General features: G+C 37.7%; 1 protein-coding gene across 1 annotated transcript in view; it reads right to left on the bottom strand.

The window, feature by feature from the left end:
* The window catches only part of LOC126271938 (cilia- and flagella-associated protein 251-like), a 681,069-nt gene that overhangs the window by 341,881 nt on the left and 313,551 nt on the right, over nucleotides 1-25,637 (bottom strand). Inside the window, exons 12-13 of the mRNA XM_049974362.1 lie at nucleotides 22,679-22,821; nucleotides 22,198-22,349 (exon numbers count right to left, since the gene is read on the bottom strand). Coding sequence (XP_049830319.1) covers nucleotides 22,198-22,349; nucleotides 22,679-22,821 — 295 coding nt within the window. The remainder of the gene's footprint in view (nucleotides 1-22,197; nucleotides 22,350-22,678; nucleotides 22,822-25,637) is intronic.

Raw genomic sequence — 25,637 nt, 5'->3', positions numbered from 1 at the left:
AGTTAATGTGTTGCAAGTCACTGTCTGTGGTGAGAACAGAGAGAGAGAGAGAGAGAGAGAGAGAGAGAGAGAGAGAGAGTGTGTGTGTGTGTGTGTGTGTGTTTGTACATACAGGGAAAGGACCATAGGCTGGGGTTTTTATTCATAAAACAACTTTCTCTTTTTATCAGTAGATAATTCTGATATTAATGCCAGGATACTTTTGATCTTAATTGGTTTCTACTATCAAGAAGAATTTAGACAGTTGTCAGGTTACTGTTTATTTCTTTTTTTTTCCACAGTCACACACCTGCACTGTGTCAAGGAGAAGAGGAGACACTGGTGCTCGACCACCATGTACGCAATATCAGAGATGGATTATACTACATTAAATTACTGTCGTATTGACACATAGATGCCTATGAGAAAACACATATTCTCATGTTAAACAGCAGAAGCTGCAGCCATCGGACTTCCCATGTTAAGAGATTACAACATAGGCATGTTCAACAGGAAGAACAGCCATTAATGGAATAGCTAAAACCCTATCACTTAAATTATATTGGATCAAGAAAGGTTGGTTGTCAATAAAAACATCATATTTATTCATGTCTACTAAACAATCAAAGTTCTGTGATGCATCGAACAATTGAATGGTGTCAGAGATACTATTGGGGTATTTGTTTGTTATTTATAGGAATGAAAGTTGGTCATACAATGGTGTGCTTATGGGGGCATGTCATAAAATCATTAATTTATGGTTGGAATAATGTGAGAAATGTGATGGGATATGTTCATACAACAGGTGCTTTTGATGTGGATGTTCCGGCAAACTGAGCCCTGGTATGCTCACACAATTACAAGCAGTGGAAAATCAGATAGAGATAAGGTGAAGTACAATAATGGTGAGAATATAGTGCAGTGCAGTTGGATTACATCTAAAGGACTCTGTGACATCATGGCCAAATGATTGAATGTGCTGTCATCTTGGATCTTTAGAGTATATAACAATGCAGTTTAGTTCAACATGTGATGTGTGGCAGAGATCTGTTTCACCTAGAGTAATAGTATTTTTTGTAGAACTTTCCATTAGTTGATCATACATGTTGTGGCCCCCCATAAACCATGGACTTTGCTGTTGGTGGGGAGGCTTGCATGCCTCAACGGTACAGATAGCCGTACCGTAGGTGCAACCACGATGGAGGGGTATCTGTTGAGAGGCCAGACAAATGTGAGGTTCCTAAAGAGGGGCAGCAGCCTTTTCAGTAGTTGCAGGGGCAACAGTCTGGATGATTGACTGATCCGGTCTTGTAACACTAACCAAAAGGGCTTTGCTGTTGTGGTACTGCAAACAGCTGAAAGCAAGGGGAAACTACAGCCATCATTTTTCCCGAGGACAAGCAGCTTTACTGTATGATTAGATGATGATGGCATCCTCTTGGGTAAAATATTCCGGATGTAAAATAGTCCCTCAATCGGATCTCCAGGCAGGGACTACTCAAGTGGACGTCGTTATCAGGAGAAAGAAAACTGGCATTCTACGGACTGGAGCATGGAACGTCAGATCCCTTAATCGGGCAGGTAGGTTAGAAAACTTAAAAAGGGAAATGGATAGGTTAAAGTTAGATATAGTGGGAAATAGTGAAGTTCTGTGGCAGGAGGAACAAGACTTTTAGTCAGGTGAATACAGGGTTATAAATACAAAATCAAATAGGGGTAATGCAGGAGTAGCTTTAATCATGTATAGAAAAATAGGAGTGCTGGTAAGCTACTACAAACAGCATAGTGAACACATTGTTGTGGCCAAGATACACATGTAGCCCACACCTGCTCCAGTAGTACAAGTTTATATGCCAACTAGCTCTGCATATGAAGAAATTGATGAAATGTATGATGAGATAAATTAAATTATTCAGGTAGTGAAGAGAGATGAAAATTTAAAAGGCACGGGTGACTGGAATTCGACAGTAGGAAAAGGAAGAGAAGGAAACGTAGTAGGTGAATATGGATTGGGGCTAAGAAATGAAAGAGGAAGCCACCTGGTAGAATTTTGCACAGAGCATAACTTAATCATAGCTAACACTTGGTTCAAGAATCATGAAAGAAGGTTGTATACATGTAAGAACCCTGGAGATACTAGAAGGTTTCAGATAGATTATATAATGGTAAGACAGAGATTTATGAACCAGGTTTTACATTGTAAGACATTTCCAGGGGCAGATGTGGACTCTGACCACAATCTATTGGTTATTAACTATAGATTAAAACTGAAGAAACTGCAAAAAGGTGGGAATTTAAGGAGATGGGACGTGGATAAACTGATTAAACCAGAGATTGTACAGAGTTTCAGGGAGAGCATAAGGGAACAATTGGCAAGAATGGGGGAAAGAAATACAGTAGGAGAAGAATGGGTAGCTTTGAGGCATGAAATAGTGAAGGCAGCAAAGGATCAAGTAGGTTAAAAGACGAGGGCTAGTAGAAATCCATGGGTACCAGATGAGATACTGAATTTAATTGATGAAAGGAGAAAATATAAAAGTTCAGTAAATGCAGCAGGCAAAAAGGAATACAAACGTCTCAAAATTGAGATCGACAGGAAGTGCAAAATGGTAGAAGCTGACCTTGGGGAAGATTGGATTCTGTAGAAATGTTGGAACCTGTGAGGCAATGCTGACCTTACGACTTACCTTAGAAGAAAGATTAAGGAAAGACAAACCTACATTTCTAGTATTTGTAGACTTAGAGAAAAGCTTTTGACAGTGTTGACTGGAATACTCTCTTTCAAATTCTGAAGGTGGCAGGGCTAAAATACAGGGAGCGAAAGGCTATTTACAATTTGTACAGAAAGCAGATGGCAGTTATAATAGTTGTGGGACATGAAAGGGAAGCAGTGGTTGGGAAGGGAGTGAGACAGGGTGGCAACCCTCACCGATGCTATTCAATCTGCATATTGAGCAAGCAGTAAAGGAAACAAAAGAAAAGTTCAGAGTAGGTATTAAAATCCATGGAGAAGAAATAAAAACGCTGAGGTTTGCCGATGACATTGTAATTCTGTCAGAGACAGCAAAGAGCAGTTGAATGGAATGGACAGTGTCTTAAAAGGAGGGTGTAAGAAGAACATCAACAAAAGCAAAATGAGGATAATTAAATGTAGTCAAATTAAGTCAGGTGATGCTGAGGGAATTAGATTAGGAAATGAGACCCTTAAAGTAGTAAAGGAGTTTTCCTATTTGGGGAGCAAAATAACTGATGATGGTCGAAGTAGAGAGGATATAAAATGTATGCTGGCAATGGCAAGGAAAGCGTTTCTGAAGAAGAGAAATTTGTCAACATCGAGTATTGTTTTAAGTGTCAAGAAGTCATTTCTGAAAGTATTTGTATGGAGTGTAGCCATGTATGAAAGTGAAACATGGACAATAAATAGCTTAGACAAGAAGAGAATAGAAGCTTTTGAAATGTGGTGCTACAGAAGAATGCTGAAGATTAGATGGGTAGATCACATAACTAATGAGGAGGTATTGAACAGAATTGTGGAGGAGTTTGTGGCACAACTTGACCAGAAGAAGAGATCAGTTGGTAGGACATGTTCTGAGGTATCAAGGGGTCACCAATTTAGTACTGGAGGGCAGGGTGGATGGTAAAAATCGTAGAGGGAGACCAAGAGATGAATATACTAAGCAGGTTCAGAAGGATGTAGGCTGCAGTAGGTACTGGGAGATGAAGAAGCTTGCACGTGATAGAGTATCATGGAGAGCTGCATCAAACCACTCTTAGGACTGAAGACCACAACAAAAACAACATGTTGTGGAACATGAAACACGTCTTTCTCCTGGGAAACATAATTATATGTATAATAGAATATATTACAACTTGTAGAAAAAAAAGGATTATTACAACTTCATATCATATATACATACATTTAGACCGCTCTCCTCAAAGTCAAACTCAGAAAATCCATTCCTTGGTTATAAATCACAGCTTTTTAAAGCCATATTCTTTTTTTAGCAAAGGAAATTATATGTGTTGTGTAACTCTTTAAAACGCAATAACAATTCATTACATTTTTTTCATATCAGTAAACTTTTTTCAATATTGCTCATTTTTCTCCTCCATGAAAAACCACACCGTATGCCAATATTTAGCAAATTATTTCCTTTTTAGCACATTAAATTCACTTTGTATGTAATGCTGCTTGTGGGTTGCTACGAAATCATTCAACTCAGAGTCAACACAAGTTAAAAAAGTGTATTTCACAGGTGATAGTCTTATATTTACGTGAACTGAGCCTTCCTACAATATACCAAATTCACTATTTCAACCATAATCTGCCATAACTCAATGTCAAAGCAGATGGCAACATTGACATGCTGTGAACAGTAGCTGCTTGAATTAATACTGTAATATGAGTCATTAACTCCACACTAGTACAGTGTGCCTGGGTGAATATGCTCCTTGATGTGTGCCTATACATAATATCAACCTCTGACATTGGCTTCACAGGTCCTCCTCAGTTGTCTGTAAGATGTGGGTATGATGTACCCTTCACGTGCACTGTACAGTCACTTGTGAAGGTTTTGCTCAGATCTAGGACCTTCTTCCATAGAACTGTTGTCATAATTTTGCACAAGTACTGCAGACCTTATTGTGAATAGTGTATTGCACATTAAGTGTGGCAATGGACTGCTGTTTGTGAAAGACAGACAATGCTGATTGTGGAATTACTGGGAGAGTTGCTTTGGGTTTTTTTTTCCATGGAGTATCAAAGCACCCATATGAGTTGGTTGTTGTAATGTTCTAGAGTGATTATAAACCTCTGATTTCTATGATAGTGTTAGCACTATGAAATTGAAATGACGGAAAAGTCTACCAAATATGAATGAACTTTCTTATCATATGTGGTTGGGTTACATCTACATCGTTAAAAAAACAATGCCTCATTGCTGGGAGCATCATGGATGGTTAAGAACAGGTGTTTGTTATTTATGAATGTGTAGCCCTTGTGCACTAGATTGAGTGTTTGAATGCCCCAGCAACTTGCATTTGGAAACCTATTCACACTGCTGTGTATTAAAATTGAGGGGCAAAGGGTAAATCTATTGACTACGTTTCCTTCCATTTGGTAATTTCGCTGTATGCTGTGTGGAGTACAAATTTTGAACAACTGATATTTATAGTAATTGTTTTCAATACTGTAGTGTGCTTTGGCTAAATTAACACTATGATATAGGAAATGTAGGGACTGCATTTGTTTACAAACAATGACTTTTTTTCCCCTGAAGCTGGAGGTAATATGTTTAATTAGCAAGAGGATAATCACCATTTTTCATTAATGTCCGCTAGTACAATTTTTCCCTTGTAGAGTGCAATAGAGCAAGAACAGTATTGTGGCCTTATCACTCCAGCATGCAAGTCAGGTACCACATTACTCTGCTATGCACATTGTGTGTTTCACTTCACAAAAACACACGCATCATGCAGAATGTGTGTTGAACAATTGTGACAGTGTGATTATTATTATTATTATTATTATTATTATCCAACTGCAGGGCTTTATTTAAAGCAAATAATTCAGAAACTTTGAGAGTTTATTTCGAATGATTTTTACTTATGGCTCACTGCATCACTGTGTGAGAAGGTGCAGCAGTTGCTGACTGTGTGGCTCAGATGTTTGTGGTGTGTGTAAGTCCTAACCAAGGTTATCATGAGCATGGTGGAAGATATTCATTTCTGATACTAATATCTCAACTGCTAATGCTATTACTCAATAAATTCCATATTCTGGACCTTACATGTGGAATTTTTCACACTGTGGTCCTGGGAATCCCTAATTCATGAGATTTGTGTCAAGCAGATTCCTGTCACACAGGTCTGACACTTTGTTCATGGAAGATCCAACACATAACCTATCTCTTTAAATTTCATATACCACTCAATAATACACCTTCCATATTGTCTTGTTATACCACAAACACGCACTGTGGTGTTTTACAACAATACTGATTGGAGTGCTCTCTATCTGCACAAATTTGTAAGTTCTATAATTCTTGTAAAAAATATATACTAATTGATGGTTATGACACAGGTGACTTGACAACTGCCCTTTTATGGAAATATAATTATATTACTTCAACAGTCTGTTGACACATCCTCTATGGGTTCTACATAAGGCAGATATGATGTACCATACACATACTCACAACACAAAGTGGGTTTGATTGATGAATGTGAGTATGCTCCACAGTATTCCAGCTGACATATGTCTTAACTGTCTTCCATTACATTAGTAGCACATGGCAGATAATACTCACCATCAATTGTGTGAAAACATTACATCTTTGACCATCACCACTACATTGAACCTTCAGTCTGAGGAACTGGTGATAGTAGGAACTTGCAGAATAGTCCAATAATACAAATCTAACTTTCAGTCTTCTTCTGCTGATGGTGTTTCATAGTTGTCCTATTGGATGGTTATAATTAAACTGAAGCAAGTATAGGCAGAAAACTATTTACTGTATTGGTACCAAACTTTGTAGGAATGATATACAGATGTGCTCTGCAGGAATTGTGTTGTTGGTGTCATGACTTCTTTTGGTCTCAGCAATGGTATGGCAATGCAGAGATGAAATACAAGCATCAGTGTACAGAGAGTCAATACTGGTCTAGACAAAGTGAATATGGATTCATCCCCATAAAGCTGTTTTACCATGTGACATCTCCAACAGTTTGCCCCACATTCTCTTGTATAACTGATAGACATATGGGCTAGCATTGTGGAATATTTAGATATGCATTTTCGAGTTGGTTTTTATTATTCATGGTTTTATTTATAAATGTCATATACAACACATCTTGGTTATATGAATATTGAGAAATGTATGCAGATTTTAATAAATAATTATACTTCAAGCGTCCCACCTCAGGTAGTGATGATGTACCATACTCACAGCACTCTAAATGGCTGGACTAGGATATTAGTGTGTCGATAATACAGATTCAGTGCATTTAAGTGGAAAAGTTTAAAAGAATTATGTTTGGCACCAGTACTAATATTGGTGAGGCAACATGGGATCAAATCCTCTTCCTTCCACAATGGGGTTGAAGGACATGATCTGATATCACAAATTATTGAGAATGCATGGTATTCTGTGAGTTGTATGCAATGTAATTAAAATATGTGCAAGTTTATTTACAAACATACTGTAATTTTACGCATTTTAGTACAGTATGTCTAGATTATTGGAATTAGGGGGAAAATGTTTTATTTCCATTTAATAATGTCTCTCTGTGTACTACTTGAAGTAGCTATCATATGTTGATCATATGACATGGCACACACTGGTGACGTCTGCGTCATGTATCACCATGTTCACAAAATCAGGCTCCAGCGACACGAAGCTATGCTTGCAGAAAATGTGAAACACATTTGTGTGGAAGGCCCTTCAATATGACATGCACAACTGAACCAACTGTAATATAAATGTAGGGATTGCTGACTTTCGTGCTGGAAACCCATACTATTTTGTCATGTTGGAGGCTGACGAACCTGTGTGGCATCGTGGGCTACAATAGAGTGAGATTAAATATTACTTTTATTATTTCTCAGAATGCCGGCCGCGGTGGTCTAGCGGTTCTAGGTGCTCAGTCCGGAATTGCGTGACTGCTACGGTTGCAGGTTCGAATCCTGCCTTGGGCATGGATGTGTGTGATGTCCTTAGGTTAGTTAGGTTTAAGTAGTTCTAAGTTCTAGGGGACTGATAACCACAGATGTTAAGTCCCATAGTGCTCAGAGCCATTTGAACCATTTTATTCCCCAGAATACGTCACAGATTGTGGTGGGATGCCTGCCGATGGTTTTAGTAACTGCTTCCCATTGGCTGGTCTGCAACAGATGAGGCCTTGAGTGTGGTGCATATGTTTTTGGCTCACATGTTATCCTCAGAGTACTCTGTCTTTCCTAGGTCATTGCCCCTGTCCCATCAGATGGACCACAAAACTGGTTGCAACCCCAAAGGATAAAAAAATTGCTTGAAACAGATTGATTTTAAGTTTTATACAAACTGCTTTTAATTATTTTTTTTAGAGAAGCACAATGTACGTGAATGGTCGCCACAAACAAATAACTCATTGAATACCTGAAGTGTGGCTATCATCAGTGCAAATTTTGATATTACTTTGCGCAGACATAGAATTATACTCAGCAGCATGTGCTATATCACAACATACAAGTCCAGGTGCATGAAAATAACATTCATGGCATACACACAGCTCACAGCATTACTGGTTCCAAATGAAATACCTCACTAACACTCCAGATGCAAGATGACAAGAGAAAGGCCACAAGCTGCAGCACGCACGCTTATTTAAAGCTTCCATCACATGACCACTCCTTTATTAAATGCAGATACTTTCATCCTGACACCATTTGTAATTCTTGTAACAGTTTCATACATTTACTTATGATAAAACATACAAAAACCTTTGCTGTCATTTTACAGTCTCTTAACAAATTGCCACATTTGGCGCTCCAGTCGAAACACTAACTTGACTTATTTCATAAAGCACAACTAAAATTCAATACATATCCAAAGTTATGGGCATATTAAGAAAGAAACTCATGCTGATAAGATTATTTGTGTCTCTGTGGATGAGTTAAAGTTATGGCATTACTTATGTAAATAATGTAAATTGTTTATAGAATTTTTATGGTTGTTTGATTAGAAAAATAATCTGTTCATTACATTGCAGGCATTACCCTCTTTCAGTTGGTGTACCATGAGTGTGGTTTTCATGATGGATTTGGTTGTTACAGTTTACTATAAAGAACAATGATAATAAGGTTAACAACATTTTCACTATTAAAGCTTCAGACATGGATTTATGTTCAATGAGTGTGGCCCACTACCAAAGATGCAAAACTGTCATTGGTTTTTCTCTAGTATGCTTGTAAAAAGTTTTAATGTATTTTCATTAAAATCATATTAGTGATGACATTTCAAGACACCTCCATATCGTCTAATCCCATGACCACATTGGTGGAACACACCCTCTTTCTGACTGGGCCTTGTGACTTGTTAGCCATCTTTACATCTGCTCAGTTCATCTGCCACAGTCCATCTGTCAGTTGACCATCCCAACGAACATTCACACCAGTCCACAGCCAACCTGTACAATTCAGTCTGTTCTGCAGCAGTCAAACCAACTGTTTGTAATGTTACACTGTGATGTGTTGAATGCTGATGCTGTCCCGCTGGTTCAGTAGGCCATCTGATCCAAAAAATGCTGCAGTTTCAGAGCAGTTGTTGCCCACACCTGGAATGGTGTTGGCAGACTCATAAGCTACTTGTCAGTGGTGGCTTCAGCACTGGATGCTGTTTCTCAGCCACCTGTGGCTACAGATTGGAGGTCACCACATCAAGCAGCAAGAGTATGACCAATAATGGAATAATCTAACACAAGATGTTACAATATAATAATGAGAGAATCAAATGCAAATGACATGAATGTCATGGGTCCTACTGATCAAGTGACTCTAGGCTAGTGAGGTGGAGTCTGCATACCATCAAGGAATGGTTTTACTGTATGACATCATTTGTAATGATCAAATCAGTCTTGCTCATTATGAGTCATAAGCAATCTCCAGTTTAGCTGTATGGCCTTAATCAATTTGTTTCAGTATTATAAGTGCTTTGTTGTGTCCTACCTAGTACTTCTTACATAATGTTATGAGAGTAACAGAGGCAGGTTGATCTGCACTTGTCTTACAGTTTCCCACTGAGCTTGCTTGTTCACACTCATACACAGAAGCATTGATGTCACACTCTTGCTGAATGATAAACAATTTCAAAATGTTCACACCTAGTGGCTGACTTGTGTTGATACTTCCATGTGTTTAAGCAATGTCAGGCTATAGCGACTTCTCTCTCCCATTCCTTTCTATCTTAATGTGTAATGCTCTCCTCCACTTTAATAAAATTCATCACAAGTTTTACACTTTCCTTTTTCTATCTTACATATTTATGTTTACTCTGAAACTTTGGTTTCTTTACTCACAACAGAAATCTTATCCTAGTTCCTTTAAGCACCACAGAAATCTTATCCTAGTTTAATATTATCTTCCTAGTTTTATCTTTATACATTAGTCCCCTGGAATATCTTCCTTGAAAGTAAAAATTCATTCCATGGGAATGTCATGAATGGTTTCTCCTTTTGTATGAGTGATTTTCTGTCTGAGACAAAAGTAAACTCCACAAATAAATGCTAGTATCCTGATAACACTAGTGGCTGATACACTCATCATAATGATGTTCCATCAACATTTCCCTTGATACTGTCATTTGATCTACCAAAATTTGTCTTTTGACTGAAATGTTTAATTAATCTATCATTAGTAGCAAAGTAGGGTCCAATGTACTTCTCAAGAACATTATATTTTGTGCTAACACACATAGATGTTTCTCCAGGCAGTACAACATATGTTGAGCTCTTGTAATTATCATGGCATTTGTAATTGTAGCAGGAAGTTCAAACTGTGTTCCACCTATGTCACATTTGATTCCATTCATCAATAACCCACTCTGTCACATTTCTAATATTATCATATTTGTAAATGTTCGATTGTTATATCAGTTAGTTACTACTGTCTCTGGTGAGAACATTGAATAAATTCAATGACTGCCAACCCACAGAAAGTGTGGTTGAGGCATTCTGGCACTTTTATTTTTCCTAGGGCTAATTGAATTTCACATGATCATTTGTCAGTCCACATCACCTGAGCTGGACAAATGGTGGCTGACTATACAATTGCTAAGATGTCTTATTGACATTTATGTCCCATTGTTCTGAAACAAGTAATACATAAGTGGTTTGAACCTGTACCCACTTGTTAATAAGCTTCCATTTGACTGGATATGGATGAATAATGAAAAACTGGCATGAAGAGGTCAAACCTTCAATAGGATTCCTGTAACCTTTCAATTTCCATTCTGGTGTCTCCCAAGCCACTACTGACGCTAGTTCATGTAGTAGTGTCGCTGTTACTAGTTTCTCATTTAGTGTCCTTAAACGATTTTGTATCTCTCTCAAAACTTTGTTTAGTGCTTCCATTATTCCTTTCATATATTGCTCCAACTCAGTTGTTATTTTGTGCATGGTTTCTGTAATGTTCAACAGTCCCTGTTCCATATTCATAAGCTGTGTTATATGGAAACTTACAGTTGTCTCTGTAATCCTGGCTATTTCCTGTACCATCTTTAGAATATTATTTATATTCACAATATCCTCTGTATCTGCCATCCCAAATATTGTTTTCAACAGCTTTCTATCAGTGTTTAGCCAGCCTCTCTTCTTTTGTGCTAGTGACTCATGAATCACCCCTATCAGTTGTTGCAATTGAACCCTCAGCTTTAGTGCCAAAACTTCAATTCCTGTTGTTCAGTCCATTTATCAGATATCATTTTCCCTTTGATTGTTTCAGTACATAATTCTCTGAATCTATTCTGTAATTATCATACTTCATTTCTTCCTTTCCAGATGTTAAATGTGAGTTTTAGAGGCCACCTGTGGTCCATGAAAAGAATATCTGTTTGCCATGAGCATAAAATTCCATTTTCCAAGAGACGATTCTCAATTAGTTCTGCCTCATAGACATGTATGCCCACTACACTCATGATAACATCTTTTAACAATACCTTTGATACTACCTAGGAGAAAGGAGATATCTTGAATCCTCTCCCTCCTTACAATGAAGGTGTATCTCAATGAAAACTACATATATTGTAGCAAACCAAATAAAATAACATTAAACTAGGTACCCAAATATGAAGTTAAACACATATAACCCAATACTTATTACTTATCCCTAGGCCTAAGTCCACAGAGTACATTCTGTACTAGCATCATTCTGCATCGTAACTTATTCTCCTGTGGTAACGGTGATGGTACTTGCAGTAATGGATCGATGGTACCCTTAAATGGCTTTATTCAACTAACATGCACTATCAACATTTTTATCAGCTAATGTCAACAAAAACTACATATGCTGTAGCAAACCAAATAAAATAACATTAACCTAGGTAACCAAATAGAAAGTTAAACACATATAACCCAATACTTATTATATATCCCTAGACCTAATTCCACTGAGTACATTCTGTACTAGCATCATTCTGCATGGTAACTTATACTCCTGTGGTAACGGTGATGGTATTTGCAGTAATGGATTCAATTAACATGCACTATTGACATTTTTATCAGCAACATTGACTGCAGAAGTCATCTCCTCTAACTAATATGGTCTTAGTTTTACCCTTTGGGGTACAAGGGTTCATCGGTATGACTAATTACCCTGCACTGTATTGAAGTAACTTACTTGTACCTTGTACAATGAATTGCTGAAGCTCCAATGCTTTTGTATTAGTACATTTTACATGTTGCTATATTTCTTTCAACATTTTTGCGAATTGCTTCACTTGTTGATAATGTGGCTGTAACTTTGGCTGGATTACATCAGAATATTGAAAGCATCTTATGCCCATCTACTACTTTGCATTGTGAAAGACCTACTCCTGAGTGGATTTTAGAGTTGTACAGATTACTACATATTTTAGATACATATCCCAGTCTAAATGTTGGCTATTCATGTAATAACTTAACATTTTTGCTATGGTATGGTGGACTCACTCTGTACAGCCATTTGCTTATGGAAGAAATGGACCAGCAAATTTCTTCACTTTTAACAGGCAACATAACTGCTTCATTAGATCAGACATAAAATTAGTTCCTTAATCAGTGATTATAGTTTCTTTTACTCCAAGTTTAAGTACCTAATTGTTAACCATGACTTGAGCTACAATGCTCACTTTATGCTCTGTTTTCACTATCATTACTAGGTATCTTGGAAAATGGTCAATCATAGTTAGAACATACTTATTTCCTGCTAAACTCTTATTAAATGGTCCTTGAATCTTAATTCTTACCTTTTGAAATGATTACTCTAATCCTGATAACCTTTGTAACTGTATTCTCTGGCAACTCAAGTCCTTTCATTCAGCACATGGGACACAATTTCTAATTTATTGCTCCACATCACCATTTCAAGTTCTCCTCCAAAATCTCTCTGCAATTTGTCTGTCACCAGCTCTTTTACCTCCATGTCCAGATACTGCTTGGTCATGTGATTATTGTAACACTTTGCTTTGGAGTGCTGCAAGAAAGACAACATGCGGTCTGCTTGTTGACATAAGCATTGAACCTTCACGCATAAGAAACTGGTTGGTCTATAATTGGCATTCTTTGTGCATTGCTTCTGCCTTCTTTCAGTCTGTTGGTCTTAATCCAGATACTTGTAACACTGCAGTTTTCCTATTAAGTGTGTCCACTTGTGAGTGGTTCACACGACACTTGTGAGCTGGATCATACAGAAACTCACTTAACCTGAATCACCATGTTTTTATTTGACCTGAAGGGTCTTTAGTTTGATGATAATCACTCCTTAAATCTATTGTGGAACAGAATTTACATGGTTCCATGTTATCAAAAGTTTCAGTTCTTTTAGGAACTGGATATGCATCAGTCACTGTACATCCATTTAAACATTTGTAATTACAATGTGACTGACATTTTTTTGTTCCATCAAGTGACTTTTTCAATCGAGTTACTATAATTGCTGACCATGTTGCTGTATTCTATTATGCATCCTTCAAGCTGTTGATGAACAATCTATTCTTTCAATGGCTGGAGGCCCTTCAGTAACCTATTGTGTTTATGGCACCCTGGTGTATGATTGCCCATTGGAATATGATGCTGCGTTGTGGCTATGACTGGCAGTGGACTTTCAAAATTAAGTAAATCTTTGTATTGCACTAACAATAACTCCATGGCTGACTGACCATTACCCTTTAAATGAATAATTATGCTATGTGACACAAAAGTGCTGACAGTTTGCTTGACATTATGCTCTATTATTGACCCATCACTGTCTTTTCCATTGAATACTTCCAGTGTAGCTATTACAAACCCATTCAGAAGGCTCACTTGGTTCATTCCAGAATTTTTCAGGCTTACTGGCACCATAACATGGTCACCTATGTTCCTTGCATAGTTATACTTCTCCATATGAAATTATCCCATTCAGCTAAAATGTCATTACTTGACAGTGGTTCTATTGACCGAGGATCATTGAAATGAATAATTTGCTTTAATTTTTGACAATACTAGGTCGTAATAGCCAAGTAACTACCTGCTGTGTGAATGATGGCTTCAATGAAAGCAGATGTAAGTATTAAACCTGTAAATATTAGAAGTTTAATTTTAATTCATGTATATAATATTACAGTTCATTGACTGAGGATCATTAAAATTAATGAAACTCAAGTTTTTCTAATTACAGTTTGTAATATGTTTATCTGACATGTTCCACACCTTGGAGGATCCCCTCTTTTGGCGGTCTATGGAATGAATAATTAACTTAATCTAATCTAATCTAATTTAACACAAAGCTTGCTGGAATACTTCAAGATCTTCCCTAACACAAATTAGTTTCAAATAATTTCCCAGTATTTACTGGTACTTTGTCATGCCAAACAACTTTTAGTACACTTGTACACAATTTATTCGGTACTACCTTAGCAATGGGTGTACTTATGACACAGAAACACTTATAACTGCCATAGCCATTGGAAACAAGAATCCACTGAGTTCAACTTTTTGTTGCCTAAGCTTGATTTTAGATACCTCTCAGGAAGTCTAAACCAAGTACTCCATCTTAGACCCTGAGTGGCCTACCAGGACCATCCGACCGTCATATCATCCTCAGTGAAGGATGCGGATAGGAGGGGCGTGGGGTCAGCACACCGCTCTCCCGGTCGTAAGATGGTATTCTTGAGCAAACCCGCTACTATTCGGTCGAGTAGCTCCTCAATTGGCATCATGAGGCTGAGTGCACCCCGGAAAAAGGCAACAGCACATGGTGGCCTGGATGGTCACCCATTCATCTGCCGACCATGCCCGACAGCGCTTAACTTTGGTGATCTCGTGGGCACCGGTGTATACTCTGCAGCAAGGCCTTTACCTAAGTCTAATCCAAGTACTGCAGAAAATTCCTGTCCCACAGTTGGCAACACTTCCATTTACACATGAAAATATGTGTTCCCTGCCTTAAGCTTGAGCTAACCCCTATCCATCCTATTATCCATCCTATTATCCCCTATTCCCACCGTGCACTTCTGTGGGTGTATTGAGCAACAAGCATCTCACAGTGCTTGATACAAGGTACCTGGAAAAAAGAGCAATAAAGTAGCTCATACGAACAAAACCAACTATTCAATAACCCAATTTGCCGCCTGGAATGTCAGAGCTATGTTACCCGGATATGACATTCCTACAGATGCTGCCCCTATAGTCAGAAAACAGCCATAATTGACAGAGAATTCCTGCATCTTCATGTTGATGTGGCTGCATTACAGGAAACTCATCTTTCTGGGGAAGGCAGTCTGCATGAAGATAATTACAACTTTTTCTGGAAAGGGAAATAAATTGGAGAAAGACATGAACACGGAGTTGGCTTTGCAGTGCAAAACAGTCTTCTCAGCTGCTGCAAACAACCAAAATCTATGTTTGAATGATTAACAACTTTGAGATTAAAGACAACATCAGGCCCCGTCACTTTAATCTCTGCATATGCTCCCACTATGAAAGTGCCACCTGAAGTCAAAGACATGTTCTATGAAGACCTGCGAAAATGCCTGGAGAATGTTCGTGGATCAGATAAAGTCATGTTACTGGGAGACTTTAATGCCAGGGTTGGGAATAAACGGAAAAACTGGACTGACTGCATCGCCCCATATGGCATTGGAAATATGAATGAGAACGGTCAGCGACTGCTGGAGCTTTGTACCTCTCTTTCTCTCTGCATCACCAACACTTACTTCCAGAAGAGAGACGTGCATAAAGTAACATGGAAACACCCACATTCAGGCCATTGGCATCAGCTCAACTTCATCATAAACAGAAGAAGCGATCTATGTCATGTCCTTAATTCCCGCAGATATCACAGTGCTGACTGTGATACTGATCACTCTTTAGTTATGACCAAATCATGGTTCACACCAAAGAAGATTTACTCAGCTGAGAGCGTTTGTAGAAGTGTGAAGATCAACACCAAAGCCATTCAAGATGATGCGCTATACAAAAAGTTCAGTGAAGAAATTGAGATGAAACTGAATCCTGAGCAATTTATAACTGCACAGAGTGCTGAAAATATGTGGCATGTAGCTAAAGAAAATATTATGCAGACAGCTATAGGAACATTTGGGATGCAGGGTAGGACTGAAAGTGACTGGTTTACTGAATGTGAAAGTGAGTTGCATCCATATATAGACAAGAAATGTAATGCTCATATACAGGTTATGAATAATCCTAAAGACCAACAAGCAATAGCTGAATACAAGGCCTGCAAAGCAGATCTACAATGAGTTTCTCACCATTGCGCAAATAGATATTGGACCAAATTTTGTAAAACTATTCAGATCTGCAGAGACAAGGGAGATTATAGTGACATGCATCAAGGCATCAAAAAGGCCATTGGACCAACAAGCAGAAGTTCACTGCAATAAAAGATATAAATGGAGACCCAATCAACAATAAAAACCAGCAGCTAGATAGATGGGTGTAGCACTATACTAAACTATACTCAGAAGAGGTCAACATTTATTCAGAAGCTCTGGGTACTTTACCAACTTACCCAGTTATGTCTGCGCTTGATGATCTTCCCACTGTTGACGAATTACAACTCCCACTTAGCTAGGCAAGACTACAGGCCGTGATAACTTACCAGCAGAAATCATCAAACTTGACTGTGTTTTGCTGATATTGTATCAAATCCTACTGCAGTGCTGGGAAGAAGGCACAGTACCTCAAGACATGCGAGACGCAAATATAGTAACAATCTATAAGGGAAAAGGCGACAGAGGTAATTGTAACAACTATAGAGGAATATCTATCTTGAGCATTGCTGGAAAGGCGTATGCAAGGATAATCCTGAAGAGACTGGAAACCTTGGCTGCTCGGATCTACCCTGAGCCATAGTGTGGATTTCAAACTGTCAGATCCACAAATGACATGATATTCACCTTGCGCCAACTACAAGAGAAGTGCCGCAAACACAGAGTGCCATTATATGTGGCTTTTGTTGACCTCAACAAGGCCTTTGACACCGTCAGTAGGGAGGGACTCTACAGCATATTGGAAAAAAAAACTGGGTGTCCCCCAACTTTGCTCTCTTTAATAAGATCTTTTCATGAAAATATGCGTGGCTTTGTGATCTTCGATGGCAGTACATCTAAACCATTGAGTATGACCTGTGGCGTAAGACAAGGCTGTGTGTTGGCACCTACACTTTTTGGAATTTTCCTCTCGGGTTTGCTCCAAGTGGCTTTCGAGAATTGCAATGTTGGAGTACATCTGCATACTAGGAAAGATGGAAGACTTTTCAATGTCAGTCTTCTGAAGAGTAAGACAAAGCACTACAAGATAGTTGCTTGTGAACTCCTGTATGCTGATGCTGCTGCAATTGTTGCGAACTCTGCAGAAGAGCTGCAAGAGCTAGTATCAAGATTTAGTCACGCATGCCACCTATTCTCGATGAGTGTAAACAGCAGTAAGACCGTAATTATGGTTCAGGGTACTAACACAAAGCTGAATACCACACTAGATGGCACTACTCTGCAAGTCGTAGAAAACTTTTGCTATCTTGGATCTACTATAAAAATCAAACATGTTTGTTGACAAGGAAATTGATGCTCGCATTGGAAGAGCTGCAAAAACTTTTGGCAAACTCTCTACATAGTTTTGGAAAAACAACAAACTCTCTTTGGCCACCAAAGTTATTGTAAATCAAACTTGCATCCTCAGCATCCTTTGTATGCATTGGAAACGTGGACTACCTATGCCAAACAAGAAAGTCACCTTAATGCTTTCCACATGCGGTGCCTGAGATCCATTCTTGGAGTAACGTGGAAGGACTGAGTGACCAATGAAGCAGTGCTATCTAAAACTAACTGCAACAGTATTTCAGCTATCTTGAAGCAGAGACGATTACGCTGGCTGGGACATGTCCACCGTATGGATCCTGACAGATTACCATGTGAGGTGAAGCTTGGAGAGATCTCTATAGCCAAAAGACCTGTAGGACGTCCTTTATTGAGGTTCAAGGACTCCTGTAAACGAGATATGGAGAGCTTTGGAATCGACACAAACAGATGGGAGGCACGGGCTAGCATGAGACCAGAGTGGTGTGATGATATATCATCTGGAATGTCGAAGCATGATGAAGGCTTGTTAGACAGATTAAGGCAGAAAAAGCTTCACAATGCTACCACTGCTCCCACCTCAGCAGCCAGATACATTTGTGATAATTGCAGCAAGAGATGCCATGCTGCCATTAACTTGACAAGTCATATAAAAAATGCAACCCATAAACACATAGACATTACAACAATCATCTACCAAGATGTTCTGGCCAATATATATATATACCGTATTGCATGCAATCTGTAGCAAAGAGTTTTCAGTCTCCTCTTGTCTATGAGATCAAGACTGACAACCAATTCATGTGCCCCGTATCCACTAGAAATTTATACTTTTTACTATTCATCCATGCTACCATTCAACAATCTGTATCTGTGTACATTTTTACTGTACTGCAGTTCACTGGTAATGCTTCCTGATGTAAGGAACATTCCTGTTGGCATTTAACAGTTTCCTTTTCCCATTTTAATTGCTCTGTTTTTTGGATCCACAACCCCAAGCATTATACCCAAAGCATTAGCAATTGTAGCACTATGGTTGGTAGTATTGTGCCTTCAAATGCCTGTACTGACCACAGTGGTAACAGTCGCTAATGGACATCATTATTTTTTTTTCTCATTGTACATTTTTGTTGCACTATCTATTTCTTGCAACTGTGCCACAACAAGAAGTACTGCAGCTAAGTCCTCAAGGTTTCTCATTTGCATCTGCCATGAAAAATCCAGGGAAATCCCTCTGAGAAAAATGTCCAATGGCCTATTTTCTGTTTCTTTAAGTATGACACTATCTGCATGTGGCTTTTGTGTCAGCTCATAAGTGTGTGCATTCAGTTTGCATATTCTGTCACAAAATGACTCAACCATTTAATTCACTTTCTGCATCAAGCTATTGAGTTTTCCCTTACTTAAAAAAAAAAAAAAAAAAAAAAAAAAAAAAAAAAAAAAAAAAAAAAAAAAAAAAAGGTAAATAAATAAAATAAAATTTAAAAAAAGAGAGAGAGAGAAACTGTGCACGGTTTTGCTTTCTATAACTTTGCCAGAAACCTTCTGCTGATTCTATAAAACAGGACACCTTATTAAGAACTGCATGACACATGACAGGTCGTAGCATTGCCCATGATCCATAACTTGGCCATGGCTAATACATCATTTATAAACACAGTCACATCCTCTGATGTTAATTTGGAGAAGGGGGTTATGAGATTCAAGGCTGCAAATCAAGAGAGTCAAGGCTGCAAGAATGAAGAAAAAACATTTACTTCAGTTTTAACTTCACTCAAACCCAACAGTGCTTGCTGTCAGGCCAGTAAAGCTTGTAACTGCTGATTTAGCTGTTCATTATGTGCTGTCTACTGCTCACTGTCTTCAAACAATTTAGAAACTTGATCCGTAAGAGTGGTTAATATATTACTAGTACTAGCTGCTCACATCTACACCATGTATATACAATTTACTTTCCCTTGTTCATGAACAAACTAGTAGCAATTCCAAACACTACCTCAATAACTAAAATTGCGACCAAGGCAAGTACATATAATTCTTATGCCTAACAATTGTACAATGACACTCTGAGCAATCATCTGATGCATGCCAGTATCTTTTACATGTAGCACCTACTGAAGGAAGAAATTTATCACAATGTGCACTGCAACCCTTTCAATTACAAATTTTACAACATAGATAAAAAATCTACACATGAAGCAGTGGCAGGAGAACACACATATAAAAAAGATTTTATGTGTACAAGCTTTCAGAGCCAGTGGCTTCTTCTTCCAGCAGATAAGCTCGAAGGGAAGGAAGAGGAGTGAAGGAAAAGACTGGAGAGGTTTAGAAAAAGGGGGAGATTTTGGAAAAGCCAGAACCCCAGGTCAGGGGTGACTCACAGGACAGGATGAGCACGAGCTTCGCCTGAACTGGGGTTCTAAGTGACTTTTTTGAACTCTATTCCTTTTTCTAAACCTCTCCAGTACTTCCCCTTCACCCCTCTTCCTTCCCCTTCAACCCTTTTGTCGGAAGAGGGAGCCATTGGCTCTCAAAGCTTACATTTTTTATCCATCCAATTACATTATACTGTCAAAAACTGATTATTTCCATTGTTAAATTTTTCAGTTTCTCAGAGCAAAGTGCCCTTCCAATGATTACACTTAAATTAAGATAAATCACTGGCTCACCTGGCCTACTAGGAGTAACTTTACAGTCTTTAAGTCCTATTCTGGATATGGTAAAAACTAAAATTTTCCACTTCGAACAACTGCAATGTGTCTTTCTGACTCATCCTAAGGAGCATTACAGATCAGAGCCACTTCCAGAATCATTATGCTCCGTATAGTTGGTCAGTATTGCTTGCTCGCCAATTCCAATTGGTGCTGGGCTTGAGCACTTCTGACATACAATTTGTAGAGGTCGCCCACTTCTGGGCCAGAAACCTCTACTGGTTCATCTTTTCATATCAAGCGTTTAAAGTATTTTCAATTTATCAGCTCTCATGAGGTGAGATAAGATACCATCTTTGGTCTGCTGTTTAGGAATTATTCTCAACTTCACAAACGTTTTTTAGAATTCCTCTTATGCACAGAGGAGGAGGGGGGGGGGGGGGAGGCTGAGGGAGGCAGCTTCTACCAGTTAATCATGGTATGAGAGCACCTTTCAACTTATTTTTTTGGTACTTTCTTCAAAAAGCATTCTGAATCATGTGAGGTATAACAGTTGATGTACAAGGTGAAAATATTATGACATAGGTAACTTATTTCAGCTAAATGATGATGTTTTTATATTTTCCTTTTATATTTTTTTATTTATTATTTATAATTTTATTTTGGCATGTTTGTATGTTTTACTCATTCCATCTAAATGTCACCCTGTTTCAAAACATACATTATAAAAATGATTTGCATGCAGATAGGACTGGCAGTGTGTGAGGGTCACTGAAATTTATTTTGATCCACTGAATAATACCGAAAATTTGTCTTCAGTATCATTTGAAATTGTAAAAATGATAATTTGATTCAAAAGACACTGTAGCCAATATCTGATGCCATAAGAATGATAAAAGAACCTTCTGCAGCTGACATTTGGCAGTTTTTCAGTGAGTTACAAAAGTTCTAGCAAAGTGATGGGGGTGTCAGGAGGTGGTTTGGTCTTACAGCTTCAGATGAGACGTGGCACTGTGTACATTTGAGTCTCAAGGAGTATAATGGGAACGCAGAGGGCAGGAATACTGAAGCAGAGAAAATACATGTTTTATTTTTTGTGGGAAAGAACTAATAATAGGCAACATTATTCAGTTTTTCCTTGTTCTTTCAATCCTCATCATTATCTTAAAAACCAAATGAAGCTTGGACCTACAACTTGGACTAAACAATGACTAAAAGACAATTATTTTTGTTGATGAAAGTCATGTATTTGAGGAATTTTGAAATTGGGTCTCAAAATGCTAGGTCACATATTAAATGTAGGCACAGCTCACAGTCTGATACTGTTTCATACCTTCTCTGTACAGTGTACTACAGAATGTACGTTTTTGTTGTTGCAGTGGCTACTGAAGTCACATAACTTTCAAAAGATATCTATATATTAGCTAATACAGAACTTCCCATTAAACATAATGTATGTTTCCTGAACATTTTATTCTCTCTAAACATACACTGAAAAAAATCATATCTTTTGTAGGTCATTTAGTACAATAAGTCAACCCACTGCAAACAACGAACATTTTGGCACTCTTTTCAATAAAATATGAAGAAAAATTATTTCAAATATAATTATTGTCTCACATTCCCTGTAAATACTATGATTTTTCTACATTTAATAGTCACAGATGAAACTTTATCAGAAGATTTAACTAATCTTAGCATCTCTAAAATGATTTACTAAAGAGTAAATGAATGTATAAAATGGAAGTCATTCCACTTACTTTATGTGCGAGATACCTTGAATCCTCAGAAAAAATAATCTGAGTGATTTTTGATGTGGAATGTTGCTGGCAAGACTCTTGGAGAGGTGCCAAAACTGAAGTGTCAAGAAACCAGAGTGAGCCATTGTCAAGACCACATGCAAGAAAGAGGCCTGGCATGAACAGAGATAAAATAATTATTGATATTTTCAAAGATGTAATTAAATAATAATCAGTATAAAGCCTCTTCATAATTAGAATAAGTTTGTACTGTTTTAGCTTGGACATTTAGGAAGATTATAATTTGAAACTCATTTTCCTTTTGTGCGTAATATCACACATTTGGGCAGATGTCCTGTTTTTATCTGACACTTTTTGTTTCAAGATATGGCTTCAAAGACATTCTTATATATGCCACAAAATATTAATATAATTTTTTTTCAAACATTAGTCACACTGTAACATTGGAAAAAAGGCTTTTAATGCTTAAAGTCTGACTCACCTGATGGTGCATATTGTAAAGCTGTGATAGCAGAGATGATGCTCATATTATCAGTTGTAAATCTTTTACTTTTTAAACATTCTTTGGTTCTGTGATTCCAAAGGAAAAGCTGCCCACGGGAATTTCCAATGCACAAATGTGTTCTGAAAAAGTACTGATATTTTGGTAACTATAAGATACAAAAAAAATGAAACACACAATAATTTCAAAATATTTAAATCAGTTTCAGTACATGAAGTCAAAATGGAACCATGGGGAATTCATAAATTTGTCAGCAATCTCTTCTTTGTGGTGAAGGAAATACACTTCACATGATCTGCTATTGTCATCTGTGAAAGTCACAAATAATCTCACATCAACTTAAGATGTTTCCCTCATTGACCCACACTCATCAGATGACAAAATTACATTATGCCAAGATGGATACATCAGAGAACTTTTAATGACTGATTACAAGTCAATAAGGATTCAGATGACAACTGGACGCAAGTTTGGCTTAACAGCCATCACCATAGAAGACCACACTTATCATCCACACAGGGCATTGTTTGGAGCTCTGATGTAAAAGGCTGTGTCCACATGACCTGACATACCTTATACATTTGAAGAGTTAAGCCAATGAAATAACAGTCATAATATTGTTCACTGGAATGCTGCTAATCAAACACTGCAATATCTCAAGAGACTGATTAACACGAACACATTACTCTTCTCTGTTTTGGCCTGATGCAGCAACAACGATCCAATAGAAAACAAACCTCTGATGCAAATGTTTTCATAATAATGATGTATTTCATGCAGTTAGCACATCTTCAGATTATCTCTAATGGGTAACAACATCTTGTTACATAACAGTTTATTCACACTCCTATGTAGCACTGATTGATAGGATAGCTCAACTAAATGTGTGAAGCAAAATGATTGACTTGCCTTAAAGAGTGAAGACCATATTCATTGATGCAATGTCATTATATCACAAACCACATTCATCAAATATGACATAGGGAAGCCTGAAATGACAAGTGAAAAACCTCTGAGTTGAGGACATAAAATTACAACACTGCTAACAAATTAAATCCATACAAGCACAGAATTAGGCATCAAGAAAGGAAGTCACCAAACTGTGGCAATATGCAGTGCAAATATATGTTAGCGATCACAGCCATGTATTACAGCGGTAGCCAATAATTGGTCTAGCCAATGTATATGCTGAAGCAAGTGAGCAGCAAGAAGATTCAAGTGAAAACAAAAATTGATGACCTGATAGGCACTGATAGAAAACAGGAACATAAATAAAGTAAATATAAATGAACTAATGATAACATTGAAAATAACTATTTCAGTGAAGTGGCAATATTAAGATGGACCAAAATGTCAGTGTACATGAACAGGAAGAAGGAGGAAAGGAGGTATGGGAGGTGTGAGAAGGAAAAGGATGGGAGATGGTAAACATATGGAGGGAAGGAGGTGGGGAGGAAAAATGTAAAAAACACAAAGTTTAAAAAAAAATTGGGACAATGGAAAACCAAACATGAGGTCACATTAGTAGGAGGCAAGTGCAGCAAAAGTGAGAATCTGACGCAACTATCATGAAAGAGGAAGTAAGGAAACTACCTACATTTTGACAAGGCTGACATCATGGTATCACAGAAAATTCGGTTTTAAGTGACCAGTTGATTATTAAGACTTAAGTTTCCTGATTGCTTGAGAAATTTGATTACACCCAACCCTTTTAAAAGGGTTAATGTTTCTCTCCTAGCTACTACATGTATGATCTGGAGAGAATCAAGTGTTGGTTCACAATGGCCACTAGCACTAAGATGTTCGGTGAAAGAATAGTTAGTTTTTAAAGCACCATCTTTAGTGAGAATGTGCTCCTGAAATCATATCTTCACTTTGTGACCAGTTTGCCCATATATGTATGAGTGCGTTGTTGCAAGTTAAGTCAATAGGCTCCTGAGTTGGAAAACAAATACTTGACTGGCAGTTTAATGTGAACGAGTTGGTACTGGATTCAATCATGGATAGAAATAGAGGCTTTAACACCATGGCCTTTAAGGAGGTTGGCAAGTGTGTAAATTATGTCACTGATAAAAGGTGGGGTGATGTAGATGCAATCAGGAGTAGTTCTCTGAGTATTAGTTCTGTTATCCATATTAGTTGACTTCAAGTAAAATATGTTATCTGTTAAATTCTGACTGTAACCATTGGATTGAGTGATGTATTGTAAGTTGACTAATTTGCACTCTGAAGAATTAGGGCTTAAAGTTATGTAGAGCTCCTGATCAATCATTGATGAGAGACAGCTATGTTTATGTGTACTAGCATAATAGGACAATGTGTGTATGGTGGCACCAAGTTTACAGAAAATGTTTAGCACAATGTGGCCCTCTCCCAACCTGAGATTTTAAATCAAGGTAATTGAGTAGTTGATTAGATGCCACAACTTCATGTGTAAAAGTCAATTTGGGATGCAGATGACAAAACTCTTCTGCAAGTGGGCTCATGTTTGCAACTGGGCAGTCATAAATAATGAAAAAAATCATTGTTGTATCTACAATAAAAAAAACATTTCCTCTTTGAGAGAGATTGTTGCATAAAGTATTTATTATCTAGGCTATTAACAGAAATTTCCACAAAACAACCAGATAAGCAATTCCACATTTTGTTTGTATAAACGGTTGTTAAAGAAAAATAGTTTTATGAAGGAATAATTCTGATGATTACTACAAGCTCATGAATTCTGCCTTGAATAAGTGACCTACTGTTAATCAGATTATCAGCAATGCTGCTAACAGTTTCAACAACGGATATATTTGTATATAAATTCTTCTCATCAGGTGAACGTAAAGTACAAGACAGTGGGACTGTTTAGCCTCAAATCCTATTAATGAAAATTTTCCTGTGTCACACTGACAAACTGCTATCATGACCAAAGAATTGTGGTAACACTTGTAAA

Source organism: Schistocerca gregaria, chromosome 1, assembly GCF_023897955.1.
Source record: "Schistocerca gregaria isolate iqSchGreg1 chromosome 1, iqSchGreg1.2, whole genome shotgun sequence".
In the NCBI taxonomy this organism is placed as follows: Eukaryota; Metazoa; Arthropoda; class Insecta; order Orthoptera; family Acrididae; genus Schistocerca; species Schistocerca gregaria.
The sequence above is the reverse complement of the archived record's forward strand: the minus strand, read 5'-3'. Positions and strand labels throughout refer to the sequence as shown.